This window comes from Alexandromys fortis, unplaced genomic scaffold, assembly GCF_014885135.2.
Source record: "Alexandromys fortis isolate MF-2015 unplaced genomic scaffold, M_Fortis_MF-2015_v1.1 scaffold_82, whole genome shotgun sequence".
NCBI lineage: Eukaryota > Metazoa > Chordata > Mammalia > Rodentia > Cricetidae > Alexandromys > Alexandromys fortis.
This window is the reverse complement of record NW_026067963.1, coordinates 2,953,518-2,975,648: the sequence shown is the minus strand read 5'-3', so window position 1 is coordinate 2,975,648 and position 22,131 is coordinate 2,953,518. Positions and strand designations below refer to the sequence as shown.

Below are 22,131 nucleotides of genomic sequence, written 5' to 3'. Positions count from 1 at the left end.
AGATATGATTTTATTTTTATTTTAAAGGCAGCATATCGCGTCTATTTTTGGATACGATATCAGGTCTTCCCCGAGGACTGAAGAACTCTCGAGCAGACCATAAACACGTTTTGTTTATCTAGGGTTATTTACACTGTAGTAACTGTAGACCGTTAGAGACCTAGGTTTAAGTATATTGGGCTTCCTAAAACACTCAACAGATTCGGTTGCCGTGGGAAAGGAAATGAACAATACGGAGCACCATCTAACACATCGTCACACCAGTTAATTCTCAGGTGATTTTAGAATTCACTTGGGGTACTGGCTTTTCCTCCTACACCTTCCTAGGTGTAACGAATCTGTGAATCTGCGAATCTGCGTCAGCGGGTCTAAGCGCTCCCTGACATCATTGCCCCCACGTGTTCTCTGCTGCCCAGCGGCGCGGCGCCCTCCTCACGCCGACCCTCGGATCTCAGACTCGAGCGCACCGCAGCTCCTCAGCCCGGTACCGGTGTCGGATGCGAGAGCTGTGGTTAAGTACGGTCGTTTTCCCCGTGCCCTCAGGGTTGGCGGGCTTTGCTCGGGGAAGGGGGCCGCCGCGTGCAAGCGGGGCGTGGGGCTGCGCAACCGGCAGCACGACACGGCGAGAGGCCGGACCTCTCCGGGGGGGCCTTGTCACCCGAGGCCCCGGGACTGGAGGGCCCGGGGCTCCCCTCGATGACCTTGAGCTGTCAGACAGAGTTCCCTGTCCCGAGAATCCCAGACTCCCTCGGTTCTGACCGTGTCTAGAATACAGGGGCTCGCACCCTTTCCTGATGTCATTTTGGAGAATGCTCAGGTTAGAGCCATTGCGCCTTGCTAGAGGCATTTAAAATAGATGAAGCAAAGTCAAAACAGTGTAAGATGTCAACGTAAGAAACAAATTTTATCTCTTGTATTTCGGCTGTGTACGTTCCTACGAGGCTAGAGTAAAAAGCCGGCTTCTAGTCTCACCTTTAAAGAACCTGTTATTTTGTTCTTGGTTGTTGCTACTTAATGAGTTTTGTGATTAATCATTTTTGTCTGTTACATTTTCTCTTGTCCCTTAGATTTAATATGTTGGTTTTCGATTGTATAAGACAGAATGACAGTGTCAGATCTGCAAGAGACCTTAGAGATGAATTAACTTCCATAATCTATGTAAAGCTTAGATATGAAAAAAAATGGCCTTTCCCCTCAAATTTCAAAACGCTGAGCAACAGCAATCAGCAAACTGACTTGATTTGAAATTGAATGTCAAGCCTGGGCTAACCCCAGGAAGTCTTGTTCTCATCCTTTAGTATTTCAGGGTTCTTATCTTGAAGCCAGACTTTGGATCAGGAAAGCAATATGAATTCTTTCTCAAGTGCTTCTAACTCTGATTAATTCTGAGTTAAAAGTTACCTACTATTAACACTGGGTGTAGTGGCAACCTTTGATCCCAGCACTCTGAAGGCAGAGGCAAGCTGATCTCTGACTTCCAAGCCAGCCTGAAATACAGAGTTCCAGGACAGCCAAGGCTACACAGAGAAAAACCTGTCTCCAAAGATAAAAGCCAATGCAAACAAACAAAAAAGTTGCCAGTCAGTCCCACAATTTATCTAACTAAACCTCCTGCAAATAATCTAAAGGGTCACGTGGAAGATAATAAAATAATTTAGATACTTGAACTCTCAAAGTAAACGCTGATCGCCTTTGGACAGAAAGTAGCTGGGGAGGGGTATGGTTTTTTTGTGTACTTTTTTTATGAACTAAATTCCCCACCCTATTCTCCCCCTGCCTTGCTCTCCCCTCCCCTCCCGTACATGTATAGATATATTTTGCAAATAACTTGGACATCATGAATTTTAGCCCTAATTGTTTCATCCTGTGCCTCTTTAAGGACATTACACAGAGCCAGGCAGTGGTGGCGCACGTCTTTAATCCCAGCACTTGGGAGGCAGAGGCAGGCAGATCTCTGTGAGCTCGAAGCCAGCCTGGTCTACAAGAACAAGTTCCAGGACAGGCTCCATAGCTACGGAGAAACCCTGTCTTTTTTAAAAAAAAAAAAAAAAAAAAAAAAAAAAAAAAAAAGACATTACACAGTCTCAGAAGACACCTAAGATGACATTTAGATTTGAAAATTTCTTTGTTGTTAGAATAGGCACCTGTGGCCTTAAGCCTTTAAAAGGCCAGATCACGCTGGAAGTGATCTTCGGTCTCTATTTCCCTTCTTCCCTCCTTCTCTGCTGGATACGATAGTCATCCGCCCCCATCTCTCCCCCTTCTCAGCAAGTAACCCTGACTGTCCTGGAACACAAAGAGTGAATACCTCTCCCAAGGTGCTGGGATTAAGGATGTGAGCCAGCACACCAGGCAGGGCCTCATTCCTGAAGGGAATTGTGTATCGGCTTTCTTTTCAGGGACTGATTACTTCCCCATAAAGAAAATCTCCTTTTCCAATTCAGGACACAGCTAAGGTCCACACATGCTTCATTGTAGCAGCTCTTACATCTTGGTCTACATCAGCTATCCACTCTTGACAGCATTTTAAAAATAAGGCTTTTTATGGGCGTGAGTCTTTGTATGTATGTGTGTATGTGTTCCAGGTGCTTGCCTGGTGCCTGAGGAGGCCAGAGCAGAGTGTAGAATTTCTTGGAACTGGTGCTGCCAGTTGTGAGCTCTGTGGTACTGGAACCAACCTTGTTGCAAGAGCAACAAGTACTCTTAACCACTGAGCGTCTCTCTAGCCCCTCCTAGCATTTTTGAAGGTTAGTCCAGTTGTCTTCAGTTATTCTGCAATATGGATTCTCCTGATTATTCTCTTGTGATCAGAGGAAGAGCCTGTGTTTTTAGGCCAGAATGCCACTAGAATGATGCTGTTTGCCTTAGGGCATCCTGACAGGAAATTCTACCTATTTTGTGTGATGGTAGGTTGACCCATTTAATTATGGTGTTGACTGTCTGTCTTACCAGTCAAAAAGAGACCGTTTTTTCTTAAATAATTATAGAAGTATATCTTGTTCCCTGGCATATTCCTTGGTTTTGTCCATTTATGAACTTTGACTGAACCCCAGAGATGTGCATCACAGTCTCTGTTAGTCAGGGACTAAGAACAATTACAGCAGCCCAGAACAGCAGAAGAGTCACTTGCTGTTAATTAAGTATACGCATTATTAAGATTTAGTTTCAGTTTGTACAAAGGTGCCTATAAGAAGTAATCATATCCCTATTGGGCCCTTATTAATTATTTTGTTTGTTTTGTTTTTCAGGATGGTTTTTCTGTGTAGCCCTGGCTGTCCTGGTACTCACTCTGTAAACCAGGCTGGCCTTGAACTCAGAGGTCCACCTGCCTCTGAGAAGAAAATTAATTTAGGAAAAACAAGGTGTATTAGGGAAGAAATAAGTAACAAGCTGGGCATAGTGGTGCATACCTGTGCTCTCAGCACTGTGACTGTCCCAAGTTCAAGTCCAGCTTGTGCTACATAGAAAATTTTAGGTCTCATGAGACCATGTCTCAAAAAACATAACACAATTATGTTGTTATTATTACATAATTATGATTAATTATTATATTAATTATAGATACAGTTAATAAATGTGACGATGTAGCCAAAGTCAAAAGAACTTATAACACGGGGCTATTTGCAGATTATTGTAGTTTATTTGCCATTTCATACAGGTGTGCAAATGTAATGGGAGAAGTCCTGAATTTTATAGACTGAATGACTCAGGTGGTCCTGTGTTGTCAATCTCAAAGTGATCCCCTGTAAATATACTGTTTGAACTGTTATCTTTCTTAGAGTTTTCAGAAGAATCAGAAGAAAAGTGTGAAGTTAGCATGACTTTTTTAAAATAGCTAATCTATAAACTTCAGGCTGTATAAATTTCCCATAGTAAAAAGATAAAGTGGCCTGCAGATATAACCCTATGATGGAACTCTTGTCTAGCATGCACGCTGCTCTGGTTTGACTCCTATGCCCAGGGAAAACCTGATGTATCCTTTTATTCAGTTTAGTAATAAAAAGGGGGAGGCTTTAAAATAAATTCACTGTAGGGTGTGCGGTGCACACTTTTGATTTCAGCATTCACACAGTGGAAGGAGAGAACCAGCTCGGCCCCAAGAGTTGTCCTCCTGTTTGTGTACTGAGATAAATGAAGGCAAGCTTAAAAATATTTTTAAGCGGCAGGGCGGTGGTGGCGCACGCCTTTAATCTCAGCACTCGTGAGGCAGAGGCAGGAGAATCTCTGGGAGTTCCGAGGCCAGCCTGGTCTACAAGAGCTAGTTCCGGGACAGGAACCAAAGCTACAGAGAAACCCTGTCTCAAAAAAAAAAAAAAATATATATATATATGTATATATATTTTAAGCCATGTAGCAATTGAGCAGGTAAAGGTGCTTTCTGCACTAGGGAGGCAGAGGCAAGCAGGTCTCTGAGTACAAGGCTAGCCTGGTCTACATTGATAGACTTTTTCTCGATAAACAACACCAAACAAAATTAGCTAGCCAACCAAAATTCAGATTTCATTAAAAAGAAAAGCCTTCGCAGTCATATAATACTGCATTCAATTTTCAGGTAAGAAATCCAGCCTCACTGAAGACATTCAAGCAAAAGGCGGGGCAGTTGATTTTCCAGAGCAGAAAAGAAACTCATGCATCAGAAAAGGTTTGCGCTTGTTGGCTGATAAAGTCTTTACTCTTAAGTTCTCTACTTCTCTGAGATGTTGATTATCTCTAACGCTGTTGCTATCGTCATTCTCAGACTTAAGTGAAAGCTGTCCATTGTCTCCAAATGACGGGGTAACCAAAGAGTCACCCTGTCTTAATGTTTGCCTCTCTAATAACAAGCCAAGAGAAGCGATCTCTGCAAGTAAGGATCGAATATAAAAGGATAACCAGAACTGGAGAGATGGCTCAACAGTTAAGCGCACTTACTTAAGTCGCTTTGTTTACTGCTTAATTCTATGCAAATTATATTACCAAATCTTAGGCCTCTTTAGGATACTTTCCTTTCTTTATGTAGCTTAAAAAGTGTGTATGTCTGCCTCATGTTTGAAAGTGCTCTTGGCAGCCAGAGGAGGATACCAGATCCTCTGGGGCTGGAGTTACAGGTCCCAGTGAGCAGCCTGATGGCATAGGTGTTGGGAACTGAGTTCTGCTTATCTGGAGGGCCAGCAAGCACTCTTGACTTATGAGCATTTCTCTAACCTCTTTATTCAGAGGGTATTACTGCCTCACATAGAGTTGTGACATTAGAAGTCACATATGCCTTTATCCAGCTTTGCACAAGAGTAACATCTTGCAAAGCTAGAGTGTAGGGTCTCGCCTAGGATACAGATGCCAATATAGTCAAGATACACAGTACATTTCTATGTCATAGGTCTCTCATGTAGCAACACCCTCTCCTATTCAGTACTCCCTTCTATAGCCAACTGCGACTACTACTATGCTCTGCATTCATGTAATTCTCTCATTCCAAGACTATTTCAGCCAGGCATGGTGGTGCACACCTTTAATCCCAGAACTCAGGGTCAGAAATAGGAGAATCTCTGAGCTTGAGGCCAGCCTGCTCTAAATAATGAGTTCCAGTTCAGTCAGCACTGCATAGTGAGACTCTGTCTCCAAACAAAGAAAAAAAAGAGTATTTCATAAAATCATATCTCATCTAATCTTTTAGAATTGACTTTTTTCTTTCCATTGATTATTTTTAAATCAGGTAAATTGATTCCTCACAGTTTAGTCTTTATTTAGCTACTCTAGTCCTTTTCATTAACATCATCTTACCTGTATAAGAAATCTTGCTGAGATCTTAGTAAGAATTGCATTGTGTATATTAGTTTTGGGGAAATTGACATTCTTATTATATTGAGTCTTTTAGTCTATGAACATAAAATGCCTCTTTTTTTTTTTTAATTAAAAATTTTTGGCCAGGTGGTAGTGGCACATGTCTTTAATCCCAGCACTCAGGAGGCAGAGCCAGGCAGATCTCTGTGAGTTCAAAGCCAGCCTGGTATACTGAGTGAGTTCCAGGACAGGCTCCAAAACTATACAGAGAAACTCTGTCTCAAAAAAAAAAAAATTGTTTTCATATAATATAGTTTGACCATTTTCTCTCCCCCAACTACTCCCAAATCTTCTTTACCTCCTTAACCTATCCAACTTTATCTTCTCTCTTTCAAAAAATGAGAAACAAGCTGGGCTGTGGTGGCTCACACCTTTAATACCAGGAGGCAGGGGCAGGAGGATCTCTGAATTCCAGGACAGCCAGAGCTCTTACAAAGAGAAACCCTGGTTTGAAAAAACAAAACAAACTAAGAGAAAGAAAGAAACAAAAAAAGCCCCTAGAGAAACGAAAATCAAAACGAAGAGGCAAAGCATGAATAAAACAAAACTATTCCAAAACTAAGCAAAAAGGAGCAGAAACCCCACAGAAATGGTATTGAGTTCATCCTACTGTTGTCCAATCACTGCCTCTCCATTTTCGGGGTTCTGATGTTCGTCTGTAGTTTTCAAGATCTGAATGTTGTACATGTTTTGAGAGGGTGACCTCTGAGTATGTCTGGAAGGGAATCGTGGTGATTAGTATTGCATTGTGCATGTGCTTGTTGCTAGGTGTAGAAGTAAGTTTGGCTTTTGTGTGTCACCAAAACCTTGCTGTGGGAGTTTTTGTCATCTTAGTCCGGGCTAGATCTGTGCCCCCTTCCAGCCTTTATGTGTTGTATTTCCCCTTCTTGCTTCACTGCACTTAGTGATGTTCTCCTTGTGCCTCCTAGCAGATGTGTCTACAGCCTTTTGAAATAGAGTCTCAAGAAGCCCAGGCTAGGGGCTAGAGAGATGCCTCAGCAGTTAAGAGCACTGGCTGCTCTCCCAGAGGACCTGGGTTCAGTTCCCAGCACCCACATGGTAGCTCACACCTGTCTGTAACTCCAGATCCAGGGGATCTGACACATTTGTGATACAAAATGCACATAAAATAAAAAATAAAGTTAAGTAAATATTTAAAAAAGAGAAGAAGTCCAGGCTGGCCTGATATTACATTTTACAAAGCTGATCCTCCTGCCTCCACTCCACCTCCCAAATACTGGGATTACTCATGCATGACACTCAGCCGCTTGCTTACAGTCTTACTAACAAGTATTGTCTTCCAATGGGAATGTGGGTTGAATCCCATAATCCCCAGCACTCAGGAAGCCAAGGCAGGAGGAACATGGGTTTGAGACAAGCCAAGGTACACAGTGAAACCTTGTCTCAAGGGGAAACAAATATCTCAACAAGGAAAAACAAACAAACAACAAAAAAAAAAAACTTTTCTGGGGGGTGGAGGACTATAATTTTATATTAATGTGGAGTTCATTGAGTCTGTGCTGTTTAAGGTTCACTCACCTGTTTGAATTTGTAAGTTTATGCCTTTGGCCAAATTAGGAGACCTACCAGTCATTATGTATCTCCCTGGCTGAGAGGAGCTAACACACCTCATCACCACTCCCTGTGTGGCCTCTCCTGTTCAGCACGGGGAGAACGGTAGGAGTGCAGCCCTGAACCTCAGCCAGGCCTTGTGAGACAGGTGCTTTAGTCCCACCAGTCTCTTAGAAGGTTTCCACTGATGTGTTGTTGTCTTGTCCTGCTGTTGGGAATAAAATCTTGTTCTTTTATTAGCCTTCTCTTGACACCACCCTAGTACAAGAGTAGCTCATTGGAGCCTCTGGAGGGTAAAGTCTAGGCTTCCCATTTGGCTTAAGCTAATGATATGATGGCAGGGATGTGGACCATTGGAAGTTTTGTTGTTTTCTTGTTTCATTTTTAACGATAGTGTTTGCTAGTACAGTAGTTCAGATAGATATTATATGTAGGTATTGTGTATATATATATACATATGCACATATATATGGATATATACATTTCTTTTGCTGATTTTGTTGTTGATGTTTTGATTAGACTAGGTTTTGAGGGCATCTTGTTTTTTATTGGTCACATTTGGAGGTTGCCAGCTTCTCCAGTTTGAAGTCTATAAAACAGCATACAAAGGATTCATCCCTGTGTTTCTTAGATCCCAAGGCCCCTAGCTGATCTGCTACTTGTTCGCTGCCTCTTCTTAGATTTCCTTTGTATATGATGCCTAGCTTCCCAGCTTTTGCAGAGAGTGGATAAAGAAAATGCACATCTGCACCGTCCCCTGAAGATGGTGCATGGTGTTTCTAGAGGCCGGCTTCTTTGACCAGTCAGTGGCACTTAACACCCATGAAGTTGCAGTACTGTTGTTCCTGGCACACATAAAAAGAATAACGTTTCCCATTACTATTAAAGCATCCTCTTAAGTAAACAGTTATGTGTTTCATTAATCATTACTTCAGAGAAAACTGGGCTGTAATGTGTAGAATGAGACCAGAATAGCAAGTGCAGAAGACCTAATGCTTTCCCTTATGTATGGCTTTGTAAAAAATGTCAGCAGTCATCACTAACATCTTAGTAAGGAAAAAAAGGATCAAAAACTCAGTGGGGGTGGGGTGGTACACTCACGGTCATGAGTGGAATTCAGTGGGGGTAGGGTAGTGCACTCATGGTCATAAGTGGAATTATGTGTTACATGATTTAATCAAAATGAGACTTCTGGGGCTAAAGATGGTTCAGGGGCTAAGAGCACTTGCTGCTCTTAGGGAGACCCGAGTTCAATTCCCAGCTCCATGTAACTGTCCTATTTATTGTCAACTCCATATAATAATATATAACTCTTAGGCCAGGCAGTGGTAGCTCACGTCTATAATGCCAGTGTTGTAGGGAGAGGCTGCTTGTTCATCCTGGCTGCCCGGCTAGCTTAGCCCCGAAATAACCACACAGAAACTGTATTCGTTAAAACACTGCTTGGTCCATTAGCTCTAGTTTCTTGCTAGCTAATTCTTATATCTTAATTTAACCCATTTCTATTAATCTGTGTATCGCCATGTGACTGTGGCTTACTGGCAGGCATCTGTCTCAGGCAGAGGATCCATGGTGTCTCCCTGACTCTGCCTTCTTCCTCCCAGCATTCCATTTTATCCCTGCCTACTTAAGTTCTGCCCTATCAAGTAGGCCAAGGCAGTTTCTTTATTCATTAACCAATGAAAGCAACACACAACAGAACTCTACACCATCCTAGCTCTCGGGAGATAGAGGCAGGCAGATCTCTGTCAGTCAAGGTAAGCCTAGTCTATGGAGTGAGTTCCAGGACAGCCAGGGCTACACAGAGAAGCCCTGTCTCAGAAAATAGAAGAATGTAAAACTCCTCTAACTTTGTTTGAGAACTCTGAGTATCTCTCATGAGCCAGTGTTGATTTAATTATAAATAACATTTGTTAAAAATAGTGTTTGTCAACAATTGGTAGATTACATAGATTAGTAACCAGAATTGATAACCAGTAGGATAGTTATGAATATTTAGGAAGAATTTGAGAATTTCCTTGGTTTTCCTTAAATCCCTGCTATGAAAGGGGCTTTAGTAAGTAGCTTTGCTAGACAGTAGGATACTGTCTTACTGTTGGAGATTTGACTAAGTCAGGACCTGGGAGTTCCACAGCTGGCATTAAAAAATAACCTGTCACTAAAATCTGAGATTATGGATGGTTTATGATTATATACAATTAGAAATTTATAAAATATAAACAGCTATCTCTTTGGGTATCTTAAAAATACACTTATAAATTGACAAGTTTTTTTTTTTTTAACTTTGAAATCAGGTGAATAATAAACATACTGAAAGAATATGGCTGCACAGATACCAGAATCTGACCAGATAAAACAGGTAAGATACTATAATTAAGGGGAAAGGATCTTGGCTAGATGTGGTGTTACCCACCTTTAATCCCAGCACTCAGGCAGAGGCAGGCTCATCTCTCAGAGTTCAAAGACAGCCTGGTCTACACGGTGACTTCTAGGACAGCTGGGCTCTGTAGAGATACTATCTCCAAGGGCAGTAGAGATGGGCCATCCTGAGCTACATGCTTGTGGGTGGAATTATCATGAGTTAAATTCTTACTCAAAACAAGTAATACATTCCCTCAAACCATATTTTAAAACATTCAAATGTGTGTTAGGTGGCAAAGCATTTTCTGCTTTGTTTTTGAGGCCACAAAAGCATCCTGTTATGTTGTCTTTTGGGCTTCTAGGCCTTTAGACTCAGGTGATCCTTATCCTCAGCCCCTTAAGTAGCCAGGCCGTCAGACATCACTCCTCTGTAGCTATAAAAACTGAGTCGGACAGCAGGTGAGGAGAAAAGTACAACTAGAAAGTAAGACCACATGTTGTGCATTAAAGCTGCTTAAGTCAGCAGGAGACTCCAAATGAGGGAAGGGGTAGAAGAAACAGGCTAGTTGTCTGAGTATCCGAAGTCTCCAGTCATCTTGGCGGGAAAGCTGAGTCTTAAAACACTTCTTGTTTCCAGTTTAAGGAGTTCCTGGGAACCTACAACAGACTCACGGAAAACTGCTTTCTGGACTGTGTCAAAGACTTCACCACGAGAGAGGTGAAACCTGAGGAGGTATGCAAAGGTTGCTCACTGAGACTTCCCCAGGCTGCCATTCACGTGCCATTGCCTAGAGGAGCCAGTCAGTCATGACCCGCGGCACCAAGTTAGTGATACGAGATGACAGTGCTAGAGAAGCTTGGCACAGCTCTGATCTGCCCTGGGAATCTAGATTGGCTTTAGAAAAAGGGAGTGTGAATGTGGTGGCACATAGCTCACGTGTAGACCACGGAAGCCCAGTCTAATCGGCATCTCAGCTTTTAGTGTCCTTAAAAGATGTTTATCTGCTGAGAGTGACAAACTTCTTCCAGTCGAGAAGTCAGTAAATGTTCATGCCAAAGTCTAATTTGTTAGATAATTTAACTTACAAAGTGTAGGAGATACCAAGTATGATATTCATTTTTTAAAGGAATATGTATTAGCTATTCCTTGCCAATTTTATACTTGTAGACAATGGAGTTGATCATGTGATACTTTTGTTTTTAAAAACCATACTTTATCTATAGCAATAAAATTTACATATTAAGTAACATTAAGTAGAATGTTCTGATATAATTTTAAGCAGGAAAAAAGGGTGAAAATTAATTGTAAAGCCCCTCTCCATAACAAAATTTTTTAAAGTCCCTTTTTCAAAAGTGGGTAGATCTAGTGAGTGACCAGTCATGTCAAGTTCCCACTGCACAGATGGTCAGTGCAACTGAAAAACAAACCCAACTTTCAGTCCCTGCCTCAGAGGAACAGCACATGCCAGATTCTTTCCCAGGCAAAAGTGATTCTTGCTATCTGGATATCCAGAAACTTGAACTCAGATCCACCATTAAGAAAATAAAAATTTTGACAGGTTAAAATTGGGGGAAAAATAGCTTTATTACCCTCATTCATGACTGAGATGTGTCCTTTTGCCCACAATCCATCCATTCTTTTTTTTTCTTTTTTTCATAAGCAACACTAAATGGATTATCCATCCATTCTTACCACCTAACATTACCTTCTCTTGTGAAGCTTTGTATTACCTGCATTTATAACCATTTACATACATATACACATAAAGGTTATACTCTAGGGTCTGCATGTGAGGTCGAGCCTGGAAGACTCATTCTTTCTGAGTCTGGGTCACTTCAGAGATAGTAAAAACAAAAGGGTTGATGGTGGGTGAAGTTAAGCATGTGTGGAACCCCTAGCATTTGGGAGGCTGAGGCAGAAGATTCTGGTATTCCAGACCAGTCCTGGCTGCATAACAAGACCTTGCTCAAGAGAAAAGTAAAGGTTGTGAATTAAGAATATGCAGAAACAAGTTTCTCACTAACAAAGGAAGAAACCTTCTACTGGGTATACATTTGGACCTTGAGTTTGTAGAAAATCTGGTCCAGACCTTTCATGAAGGCAGGGCACACCATTGCTTCTGTGCCTGCAGACTAATAGGGAATTCATAAACTTTAATTCTAGCCAGTAGATGAAAGCATAAACAGTTTAAAGCTATGATTATTGCAAGCCAATATAGCATTTAATTTTCAGATCTACCTAGAGAAAAGCAAAGTTCCCAGTGATATCTCCTTCAGAATACAAGAATGTTTATTTTTGTGTTGCCTTTTGGACCTTCCCCTTGTATTTCTAGGCTACCTGTTCAGAACATTGCTTACAGAAATATTTAAAAATGACACAGAGAATATCCATGAGATTTCAGGAATATCATATTCAGCAGAATGAAGCCCTGGCAGCCAAAGCAGGACTCCTGGGCCAGCCCCGGTAGAAAAGTGCCAAGGCACAGATGTGCACTGAAAGATTGCCAGCAGCTGCTGCACTGGAAATGAGGATTCGTCTGGGAGAATCCCCTGAAGCACAGCAGGAGTGGTGGTCAGCCATCTGTCGTGACTACCTGACCAATGGAAACCACTGAAGAAACCAAAATCACTGTTCACCAGAAAGAATCAAAACAGAAGGCCTTACTGTTGAGTGAAATGGTAAGATGATGCAGTGTTGTTGAGCCTTAAGACTCAGCTGCGTGGTCACCTTGATACAAAAATAAACCAGTTTCTTTCTTTGTGACTGTTAATTTTAAAAGCAAAACGTGTCCAATCATGTATGAGATAGAAAAAGTTTATTACCAGAAGTAAAATAAATGAAAGTATCACTGAGCGGTTGTTTTTTCTGTACAGAACACACTATTCTGTCTGGGCTGTCATGCGTTGAGATGCTTCAGTCAGGATAATCCTTCAAGTACTTCTGTTCATACATGTCTGCTTCAAGTTGCTGGTAGATACACAAAATAGTTACGTGCTAGTCATTCCAAGGCATGGCTACTCTTCCTTGCTGCTTTTGTCACATTAGATAGTGCACATTTTATCCTGGCTGCACTTTAAAGATCCTTAGGCAACATCCCTTTTGAGGCTAGCTCAGAAATGTGTATGACTGTTATGCTGTAATATAGCCTTACAATTTGTTTAAAAACAGAGTCCAGGCTAGTGAGGGCTCAGCAGCTAAAGGCATTGGTACCAAGCCTGACAGCCTGAGTCCCATCAGCAGCAACCACATGGTGCAAGGAGAACTGACTACCCAGTTAGCTCCTGCCCTCACCCGTATGCCATGGTGCCTGAGTGCGTGCACACACACACCCCAACATGAATGGTTTGAGTGTAAATAATAACATGCAGCTTATGTGACCAATTGAATAAAATGAACCAGAGTTGAATTTGTATCTTATGGCTAATAAATTCTGAAGCAGATTCAACATTTGCAGAAAATTCTAAAGAGTAAGTCTAAGTACTTTGTTTGGTTTTTTTTTTTTTTTTTTTTACCCAAACTGGCAAAAGGAAGAGCTTCTAAATGGACTTTATCTGCTACCAATCTAAAGTCACATCACACCACGCACTGTTAGCCCTGTATGATAGGTTTACAAAGCTATTTCTCTGTTTTGTCAATGTTAGTGACAAGTACCACTCTGCTTTAAAATTGAAATGTTGAAACACATACAAAGTACATAATTCGCTATAATAGAACACGGAAAATAAGCTAGTCTTACCTTAATGAAAGTAGAACCAGAACTAGATATTGAGAACCTTGGGTCCACAACCATAGTCATCATTTCTCTGTAATCAAGTTCACTTGGTTATATAATGTTTCACAAGGATAAAGTACGTGCTCACCTGGCAGATAAGGGGAATTTTGTACAGTAGCATCTGAAATACCTCAGGAGGGAGTGTGTGTTTGTACAACGTCAGAAGTTCCTTGGGTTGCCCACACACTAAAAGGGCATTGGTGAGATGTTCAACCCCCATTCCGTGCTCTCCTGAAACAGATTGGTACAGGTTAAGCAAGAAAGAAATTGAAAGGGTTATTGTTTTTAATAATTACGGGGAGTGGTCTATGAGTGTGTGTGTACACGAGTACAAAGCCTGTAGTGGCCGGAAAAGAAGCCCAATTCCCTGGGCTAGTTTTGTTTAGAGTAGGGTCTTTATGTAGTCCTGGCTTGCTATGTAGATCAGGCTGACCTCAAACTCACAGAGATCCTCCTGCCTCTGCCTCCTGAGTGTTGGGATTAAAGGTGTGCGCCACCACACCCAACCTTCTGGAAGTGTAGTTACAGATGAGTATGGCTATGATGAGCAAAGAGCACCGGTCGGGGGCACTAGGCATCTGAATAATTTATTAAATAATTTACTCACTTTAGATGTGCACTCTTGCACTGGGAGTGCTCTGGGGCATGGAGAGTGGCCATGCAAGGTTTTTTAATCTTGTAGTCTTCAATAGAATGAGGTAGACCATCCGTGTTTGGTAAAGTATAAGAGATGGAACATCTGGTATGTTTTATTTTTTAAATGTATTTGATGTGTATAGGTGTTGTCTGCATGTGTGTCTTTGCAGTATAAACATGGAGTCAGAGAGGACATTGCATTCCCCTGGGACTGGATGGAGTTAGATGGTTGTGAGCCACCACATGGGTGCTGGGGATGGAACCCAAGTCCTCTGAAAGAGCAGCTGGTGCTCCTAACCACTGAGCCATTTCTCCAGCCCCATTTTGGTTGTTTTGAGGAAAGTTCTCACCATGTAACCAGCCTTGGCTGACCTGGAACTCTTGCAAACTCCTGCCTCTGTGGTTAAACTTTTAAAAAATAACTGTAATATCAAAGCACCAAACAAGACTTATATATTAACACCAGTTACACATTCTGATGAAAAAAAGATTTATAAATCAATTTTTGTTTGTTTGTTTGTTGTTTTTCAAGACAGGGTTTCTGTGTAATAGTCCTAGCTGTCTTGGAACTTGCTCTTATAGACCAGGCTCTCTGTGAGTTCAAGGCCACACTGAGCTACAGGAGATTGAATCTGTCTAAAAGAGACAGAGTTCACACAAAAGTGATCCCAGCCATGAGATTGACTCTGTCTAAAAGAGAAACAGAACTCACACAAAGGTGATCCCAGCACTTGGGATCCCACGCCTTTAATTCGGGCTGAGCATTGGTAGAAGTAAGTACTCTAGTAGTTGGCTACTCTGCTGCTCTGATTGTTCAGTATTAACCCTGTATCTGATTCCAGGTTTTTATTATTAAGAACAATTAGAATTCATGCTACAGAAAATACATTTTACTTAATAAATGTAAAGCTTACTCTCCATCATTATCAGTTATCCATTATCTATGTCACAGCAGATTCCTTTCCCTGGTGGCACTTAGCACCGAAATTAAGAAAGCATTGCTACAAATGCTGTTCGTACAGAGCGCATATCACCTACCGTCACTAACAATATTGAGATCTCAGGTGCTTCTAGAATTAGGTAAAAGTTAAAGCAAGTGGTCATGAAGTATAGGTCTCTCTTGGTCCCACACTAAGTATAAAGCTTGACTATCCTGTAGCTCACTAGGTAGATCAAATTGTCCTTGAACTCAGAGAAGTCCTCCTGCTTCTCCCTGCCAAACTCAGGATTAAAAGCACGGGTCACCATCTCTGGCAGGAAAGTTTTTATAATGCATTTTAGGTGATCTTTTGGAGACACTGTAGCCCAGTGTAGCCTCAAATTCACAGGTATTTCAACTCTGCCTCTTGAGTTCTGGGATTACAAGTATGTTCCACAAAACTCAGGTTAAAAGTTTTGATTCTCAATATTTGATAATTCAGGAATTTCGTTTACTGAGATTTTTTTTTAAAAAAGATTTATTGTGTATACAGTGTTCCACTTGCATGTATGCCTGAAGGTCAAAAGAGGGTACCAGATTATGTTACAGATGATTGTGAGCTACCATGTAGTTGCTGAGAATTGAACTCCAGGACCTTTGGAAGAGCAGCCAGTGCTCTTAACCACTGAGCCATCTCACCAGTCCCCTCATTTACTGAGATATTTAAATGAAGTTAAGCTTTTTGATATTTGTCTTGGTGTCCCTATCGACATACTTTTCAGGTTCAACATAGCAACGCTAATTCTAACATGGAGGTGGGGACAGTAACACCAAGACAAGATTCAGAGACAACTTCTTACAAGTGCAGTGAGTTGGTTACCACATCTAGCCAGTTGACCTGATACTAGATACTAACCAGTGTTTCCTTCGTACTCTCCCTTTCTATGTAATAGTCCAGGCTAGCCTCAAACTCAATCCTCCTGCCTCTGCCTCTCAAGTACTGGGTTTGTAAGCATATGCCACCATGCCTAGCTAATTAAATAGTTTTCTGAAGAAAAATGATTTTAAAATTTACAAAATACCTGGATGTGGTGGCACATGTCTTTAATCCCAGCTTTTGGAGGCAAGTGGATCTCTGAGTGTGCGGCTAGCATGATCTACAAAATGGGTTCCAGAACAGACAGGGCTACATAGTGAGACCCTGGTGGAAAAACCACAACAAAAAGTCAAAACAAACGAACAAAAGACCTGAGAATGTTTTTATTCTTACCTCTAGCTAAACAAAGTTTTCCCATTTGCACCTCTTGCAAAAAAAATTCTTGTAGTTTCTCCTTCTTTGCTGGATCCCATAACTAAAGGATTTACAAAATACGTAACAATGAGTAATGAATGTAAGGTACATAGTTACTGTAAAATTAATCTTTAAAGTATCTCTTAACACATAAAACACATTTAAAAGAGAAGTGCCTCTTAGGCCAGGCTGGTGGACATATCTCAGCACTTGGGAGGCTTAGGCAGGTGATGGAACTTTGCGTTCAGAATGTTCCAGACCAGCCAACACTACAAGATGAGGTTCTATCTCAAAGATAAAGAACATAAAAGACAACTCTGATCTCTAAATCCTATGGGTGACAAATGTTTCTCCAATCAATTTCTAAGAAAAAAGCGCAGCCAGCACCAGGTGGAGATGCCCACCGCCACCGGCTCCATTTTAGTAGCCCCGCCTTTAACAGCAGACCTTGATAGTGACACAATGTAGGGGGTTTTTCATTTTGTTTTTTGGGGGGGGGGGTTGTTGTTTTATTTGTCTTTTGAGACAGAGTTCCTCTGTTTAGCTCTGGCTGTCCTAAACCTATAGACCAGGCTGGCCTCGAGCTGAGTGCTGGGATAAAGGCGTGCACACCACTGCTGAAGTCCACGTTGCTTTTTGAGACAGGGATTTACCTACTCTACTTCCCCAAGCACTGGCATTTTAGGTACATGCCACCACAACCAGTTCTATTGTTCTTGATTTTGTTGATTGTCAGTGTAGGGTCTGGGGCTCAACTTGGGTCCTCACACTTGCTGGGTGAACACTACTGAGTGTTCTCCCTTTTCAGGCTGAGTTGTGCTAAGCAACCCCAGCTGACCTTGAACTCACAATTCTGCCTAAGATCCCTAAGAGCAATAAGTGCAATAGGGGATTGCAGACATGCCCACTGTGTACAGCTGACCTCTGTCTGCACTCTCCTTTCTCCTGGCCGTAGGTAAGTCTAACGAGCTGGGCCAGTGGAGCATGGGCGGGAAAGCAAGGTTCTGGTGTGAGGGGAAAGGAAGCTCCAGCAGAGAGAGGTGCGAAGAGAGAGTATTTCTTTTGGTTTATGCATCTACACAATGAAAAAGTCATTTGGGTTTTCATTATTTCTAATGCAGACTTGCTTTTCTGTCTTTAACCCTCCACCTACCCATCTCATCTCCCATATTGACACCACAGTTGTCTTTTTAAAAAAAGAAATCAGCTGAGCAATGGTGGTGCACGCCTTTAATCCCAGCACTCAGGAGGCAGAGGCAGATGGATCTCACTGGGTTTGAGGCCAGCCTGGTCTACAGAACTAGTTCCAGGACCGCTAGGGCTGTTGTTGCACAGAGAAACCCTGTCTCGAAAAACAAAACAAAAATTATGGGGCTGCAGAGATGGCCCAGCAGTTAACACTGACTGCTCTTCCAGAGGACACGGGTTCAATTCCCAGCACCCACATGGCAGCTCACAACTGTAACTCCAGAATCCAACACCCTCACGCAGACATGCAAGCAGGTAAAACATCAATGCACCCAAAATAAAAGTAAATGTTTTTTTAAAATGTAATCATGCCAGGTGGTGGTGGCGCCCGCCTTTAATCCCAACACTCGGGAGACAGAGGCAGGTGGATCTCTGTGAGTTCGAGGCCAGCTTGGTCTACAAGAGCTAGTTCCAGGACAGGCTCCAAAGCTACAAGGAAACCCTGTCTCAAAAATAAATAAATAAATAAATAAATAAAATAAAAAGGTAATCACAAAATTCTCTGAAATAAGTTACCACCACAACTGTTTCCCAAAAGAAAAAATGTATGGACTTTTCAGTTAGTCATTCAAAGCCTTCCAAGATGACAGCAGAACTCCACTCAGCTATCTCTCTCCACAGCATGCCTTGGGTACCACCGCTTCCCACTAGTCTCCCTGTACTTGTACAAGTGGACAAATACAATGTGCCAGATGCTGTTCTGGATACAAGTCAATGGAGAGTAAACAGACAAGGCTGTGAGAAGCCTACTCTAATAAGGAAAAGTCAAGTCGTACACATACACACAAAGTGCACACACAAAGTGCAAGGGCAACAGTCATGGATACAGAGGAGGACACGGGCTGTATCAGACCCTGCCCAAGTGAACCTGCTCAGGGAAAGACACCTCCACATACATGCCCTGTTCCTCCAACACTCCCTGGTTGCTTCCTTAAAAAACAACAAATACTCTGACTTTTTCCTTTTCTGTTCTTTTTGTTCTTGTCTCGGTCTTCTATCTAGATAGTATGAACTGCCTGTCCTTCCCAGGTAGGCTCCCTCTGCTCTGGCCAGCCGCCACCACCATCACCAGAGACTCTGGTTTCTATTGCTATTCCCTATGCTGCCGAAATAACTTATTCCCTCTCTCTCTCTTTTATTTTATTTTGGTTTTTTGAGACAAGGTTCCTCTATAACAGCCCTGGCTCTTCTGGAACTCACTTTGTAGACCAGGCTGGCCTCAACTCACACAGATCCGCCTGCCTCTGCCTCCCAAGTGCTGGGATTAAAGGTGTGTGCCACTGCCCGGCCTTATTCTCTTTTCTGATCCTTCTAACAGACCCATGCCTGATCGATCTAAGGGTTGTTTTTAAATATATTTATTTATTTATTTATTTATTTATTTATTAGGTATACAGAGCATTCCTTCCATGTATGCCTGCAGGCCAGAAGGGGGCACCAGACCCCATTACAGATGGTTGTGAGCCACTATATGGTTGCTGGGAATTGAACTCAGGACCTTTGGAAGAGCAGGCAGTGCTCTTAACCTCTGAGCCATCTCTCCAGCCCCAATCTAAGGATTTTGTTTCTCTGTTTTTTTTCTTCCTTTTATTCTTTAAAAATGCCCAGAAATCAGCACTGGCTTCTTACTAAGTCTGGATCCGTAGCCCGGCCTTCAGAGCAAGTCCTCTCAGGTTCTGTCCTACTTAGCTCAGCTTTACCAGACAGTTCTGCATGGTGATTCCTTTGCCAAGCTGACTTAGTGATCAGGCCTGGCATATTCCCTGTTTTGCATCGTCATGCGTGTGTAGCACCTTCAGTCCTAAAGGCACCCCTGATACCATGCTCCAGATTCAGTATCATTCCAGACTCGGCAACAACCCCAAAGCTTTATGCAGAAAAATTGCATTTTCCAAAAAAGCCAGTCACAACAGTATTCCCCATCTTAGCATCTCCTTTCAGAACGCTGTCTCTCTGTCATGTGCTGGAGTCTATTCCTCCCTGCTTGAAACGGAGCTGTCCTCGGGGCCGTGAGAAGAGGCATTGCACAGCAGCTCTCCTATCTGCGTGTTCTCCAGCACACCACTGTTCTGTGTTCAATGCATGTAGAGTATCTGTGCCTGCCTGCTTACCCCGACAACCCAAACCACTTCCCCTAAGAAAACACCCAGCATCAACTGGCAAGCAAGGACGACTGGCTCACCATATCACCCTGGAGCCCTCCTCGCTGCAGCTGAGTAGAGCAAACCTGCTCAAACTGCAGATCCAGAAGCCAAGGATCATTTTACAGACACTAAGCTTAACCAAACTGAATAGCGCTGTACTGATTCCACACTGAGAATGCTGTCTTTCTCTAGGATCCTGTTACGTGCGCTGGCTTTGTCCACTGCCTTGCTTTGGGGTTCTTCTTACACCGCTGTTATTATTATCTCTGCCAGTCCTACCTTAGTGTCTCATAATTGGACCTTAAATAGGCCCAGGCTGATCACCTGAAAGATGGTTAGGTATTCTTGCAATTTTGGGTTTGTGGGAGTTAACTAACTAAAGCTGAGTCAATAACCAACATGACCGAATTCTTTTTAAAAATTATCAGTGGGGGTGGGGCTGAAGAGATGGCTCCGTGGTTAAGGGCACTGACTGCTCTTCTTAGGACTAAAGTTCAATTCCTGGCGTCGACATGGCAGCTCACAACCTTCTGTGACTCTAGTCCCAGGGGATCAGATGCCCTCTTCTGACCCCTACAGGCACCAGGTATGTATGTAATGTATAGACATATGTGGCAGGAAAAACATCCATACATATGAAAGTAAAAAGAGAAATATAAATAAGATGACCAATCCAGGAGAGTGAACTGTCAGCCAAACCTGGCCCCGAGTAGACACCTGAGACCCAACGGTAGGAGAGAATGGACCCCTCAAGCTGTGTTCTGACTTTCATATGTGGGTCACCCTCTCCCTCTGTCAACAAAAAACAAAAAACTAGTCAGTCATATTCCTTGTTGACTGGCTGTGAGGATATGGGAAGGTCCAATTCTCTCTTCTTTCTTCCAAGTAAAAAAGTGCCTGTTCCTACATTTATTTTACAGAGCCTTTCTGTTGTGGTGGTGTTTTGTTTGGTCCAGGCGAACCTCGAACTCCTTTTTCCAGTCTCAGCCTCCCAAGCACACGTGTGCACCAGGCTCTATTCGTACTTTAAAAAACAAAACAAATGTACAAAAAAACTACGTTGTTTTGTTGTTTGTGTATGGGTATTTCGCCAGCATGTATATCATTGATCATGCGTATTCCTGGTGCCTCTTGGGGGTCAGAAGCGGGTGTTGGCTCCCCTGGACTGGGTTACAGATGGTGTCTGTGAGCCATCACGTAGGCGGTAGGAATCAAATTTGGACCCTCTGCAAAGGCAGCCAGAGCTCTCAACCACTAAGCCGTCTCTCCAGTCCCTCATACTGTATCCTTATCAGACCCACTTTGCCCTCATTTGCTTTCCCTTTGTAAATAAATAAATAATAAAATAGAATAAAACGATTAAAACTTTGGAAAGCAGGTGTCTGGCACTGGCAGGACTCCCCTTGGGCTTCTAGAAGGCTCTTTGGCGAGTCTGTTGCACTTCACCTGCCTGGCCTCTGCCTGGGCCTTGGGCTGTCCAACTCTTCTCTCTGCAAACACAGGCATGAGCTGGCTGGGAGCCTTAGGTCGGAGTGCCCGAGGCGCCGGCTTGGGGACAGCCCCAGGCTCGGCCGCCCGCCCTTGGCCCCGGAGTCACTCACGGTCCCGCTGGCAGCGCCGGATAGCCAGGTCTCTGCGCCGCCTTCGGTCCAGGTAGACGCAGTAGCCAAAGAGGGCGACAGCACCACCCGCTGCCAGGGCCACCAGGAGGCCAAAGCCGAGGCGGACGCTGGGCATTGGGCTGCCCAGCGAGCGTTGGGCGCGGGCCGGCCACACGTAGGCAAACCCGGGGTCCCGAACCCAGGGCCGCAGGACTCAAAATTCCGAGGCTTCTCCAGACAAGACCCATTTCCGCGGCAGGGGCATACCCGCGTACTTTGGCTGCTTGGGTTTCCCTTGTGCCTCAGTTGGTCCCAGGCCAGCACGGGTTATCTCAGGCCAGCTCTAGTCAGTTAGCCAGTCTGGTCTCCTGGATGCCTGGAGCACTGGTAATCCAAGTTCTCCATCCACCGTAAGTCAGGAGGGAAAGGATTCAGAGGCAATAGTCTAGGAGACAACAAGCAAGCAAAAAAATTGTTATTCTGTTGGTGCTTTTTTATATGTTTATTTAGCAAACACAACAAAAATAGATTTTGCCCCAAATATCATAACCCAGATAAAGACAAAAAACTAAATTTTGTTTTTCTTTTTACATATATGAATGGGTGTTTTGCTTGAACGTATGTGTGCCATGATCCCAATAACGGTCTGGTTAAACTAAGATTGTATAACTAGTAGATCCCAAAGCATGGTTCTACACTGAATACTAGCTGTCCTGTTCAACAGCTCCAAAGAAATGCCTGATACACAGCGAACTACACATATCTA

The 22,131-nt window shown here is 42.9% G+C and overlaps 3 protein-coding genes across 11 annotated transcripts in view; 1 reads left to right on the top strand and 2 right to left on the bottom strand.

The window, feature by feature from the left end:
- Nucleotides 1–347: 347 nt before the first annotated feature.
- Timm9 (translocase of inner mitochondrial membrane 9) lies at nucleotides 348–12,606 on the top strand. Of its 6 annotated transcripts, none has more exons than XM_050153599.1 (5): nucleotides 348–516; nucleotides 4,553–4,642; nucleotides 9,687–9,751; nucleotides 10,391–10,486; nucleotides 12,171–12,606. In XM_050153599.1, the coding sequence occupies exons 3-5, from the start codon at nucleotides 9,713–9,715 to the stop codon at nucleotides 12,219–12,221; spliced, it is 186 nt and encodes a 61-aa protein (XP_050009556.1). In that variant the 5' UTR covers nucleotides 348–516; nucleotides 4,553–4,642; nucleotides 9,687–9,712; the 3' UTR covers nucleotides 12,222–12,606. The 6 variants fall into 6 exon arrangements, with proteins under 6 accessions (XP_050009556.1, XP_050009555.1, XP_050009557.1 ...); XM_050153598.1 differs by having other exon boundaries at nucleotides 12,156–12,606; XM_050153600.1 differs by having other exon boundaries at nucleotides 354–516; nucleotides 12,174–12,606.
- Nucleotides 12,553–21,633, bottom strand: Tomm20l (translocase of outer mitochondrial membrane 20 like). Its single transcript, XM_050153593.1, has 4 exons — nucleotides 21,211–21,633; nucleotides 16,352–16,433; nucleotides 13,615–13,757; nucleotides 12,553–12,721 (listed from the first exon to the last, which is right to left on the bottom strand). Exons 1-4 carry the CDS (start codon nucleotides 21,268–21,270, stop codon nucleotides 12,668–12,670), a joined length of 339 nt encoding a protein of 112 aa, XP_050009550.1. The 5' UTR covers nucleotides 21,271–21,633; the 3' UTR covers nucleotides 12,553–12,667.
- Nucleotides 13,237–22,131, bottom strand: part of Arid4a (AT-rich interaction domain 4A) — a 91,612-nt gene continuing 82,717 nt past the window's right edge. Inside the window, exons 25-28 of one of the 4 annotated variants that reach the window (XR_007593791.1) lie at nucleotides 21,633–21,810; nucleotides 16,352–16,433; nucleotides 13,657–13,757; nucleotides 13,237–13,557 (exon numbers count right to left, since the gene is read on the bottom strand). The gene's annotated coding sequence lies outside the window, so the exon portion shown is untranslated. Of the gene's footprint in view, nucleotides 16,434–21,632; nucleotides 21,811–22,131 lie in introns of all 4 variants that reach the window. The other 3 variants (XR_007593790.1, XR_007593789.1, XR_007593788.1) reach the window with 3 other exon arrangements.

What these genes read in the sequence shown, in the direction of transcription:
- Timm9 (XM_050153597.1), top strand. Translation starts at nt 9,713, where the DNA reads ATGGCTGCACAGATACCAGAATCTGACCAGATAAAACAG. An exon ending in AATCTGACCAGATAAAACAG is followed by an intron (nt 9,752 to 10,390) that starts GTAAGATACTAT and finishes TCTTGTTTCCAG; the next exon opens with TTTAAGGAGTTCCTGGGAAC. An exon ending in GAGAGGTGAAACCTGAGGAG is followed by an intron (nt 10,487 to 12,086) that starts GTATGCAAAGGT and finishes TTGTATTTCTAG; the next exon opens with GCTACCTGTTCAGAACATTG.
- Tomm20l (XM_050153593.1), bottom strand. Translation starts at nt 21,270, where the DNA reads ATGCCTGTGTTTGCAGAGAGAAGAGTTGGACAGCCCAAGGCCCAGGCA. An exon ending in AAAACTTTGTTTAGCTAGAG is followed by an intron (nt 13,758 to 16,351) that starts GTAAGAATAAAA and finishes AATCTGTTTCAG; the next exon opens with GAGAGCACGGAATGGGGGTT. An exon ending in AAATTCCCCTTATCTGCCAG is followed by an intron (nt 12,722 to 13,614) that starts GTGAGCACGTAC and finishes TGTATCTACCAG; the next exon opens with CAACTTGAAGCAGACATGTA.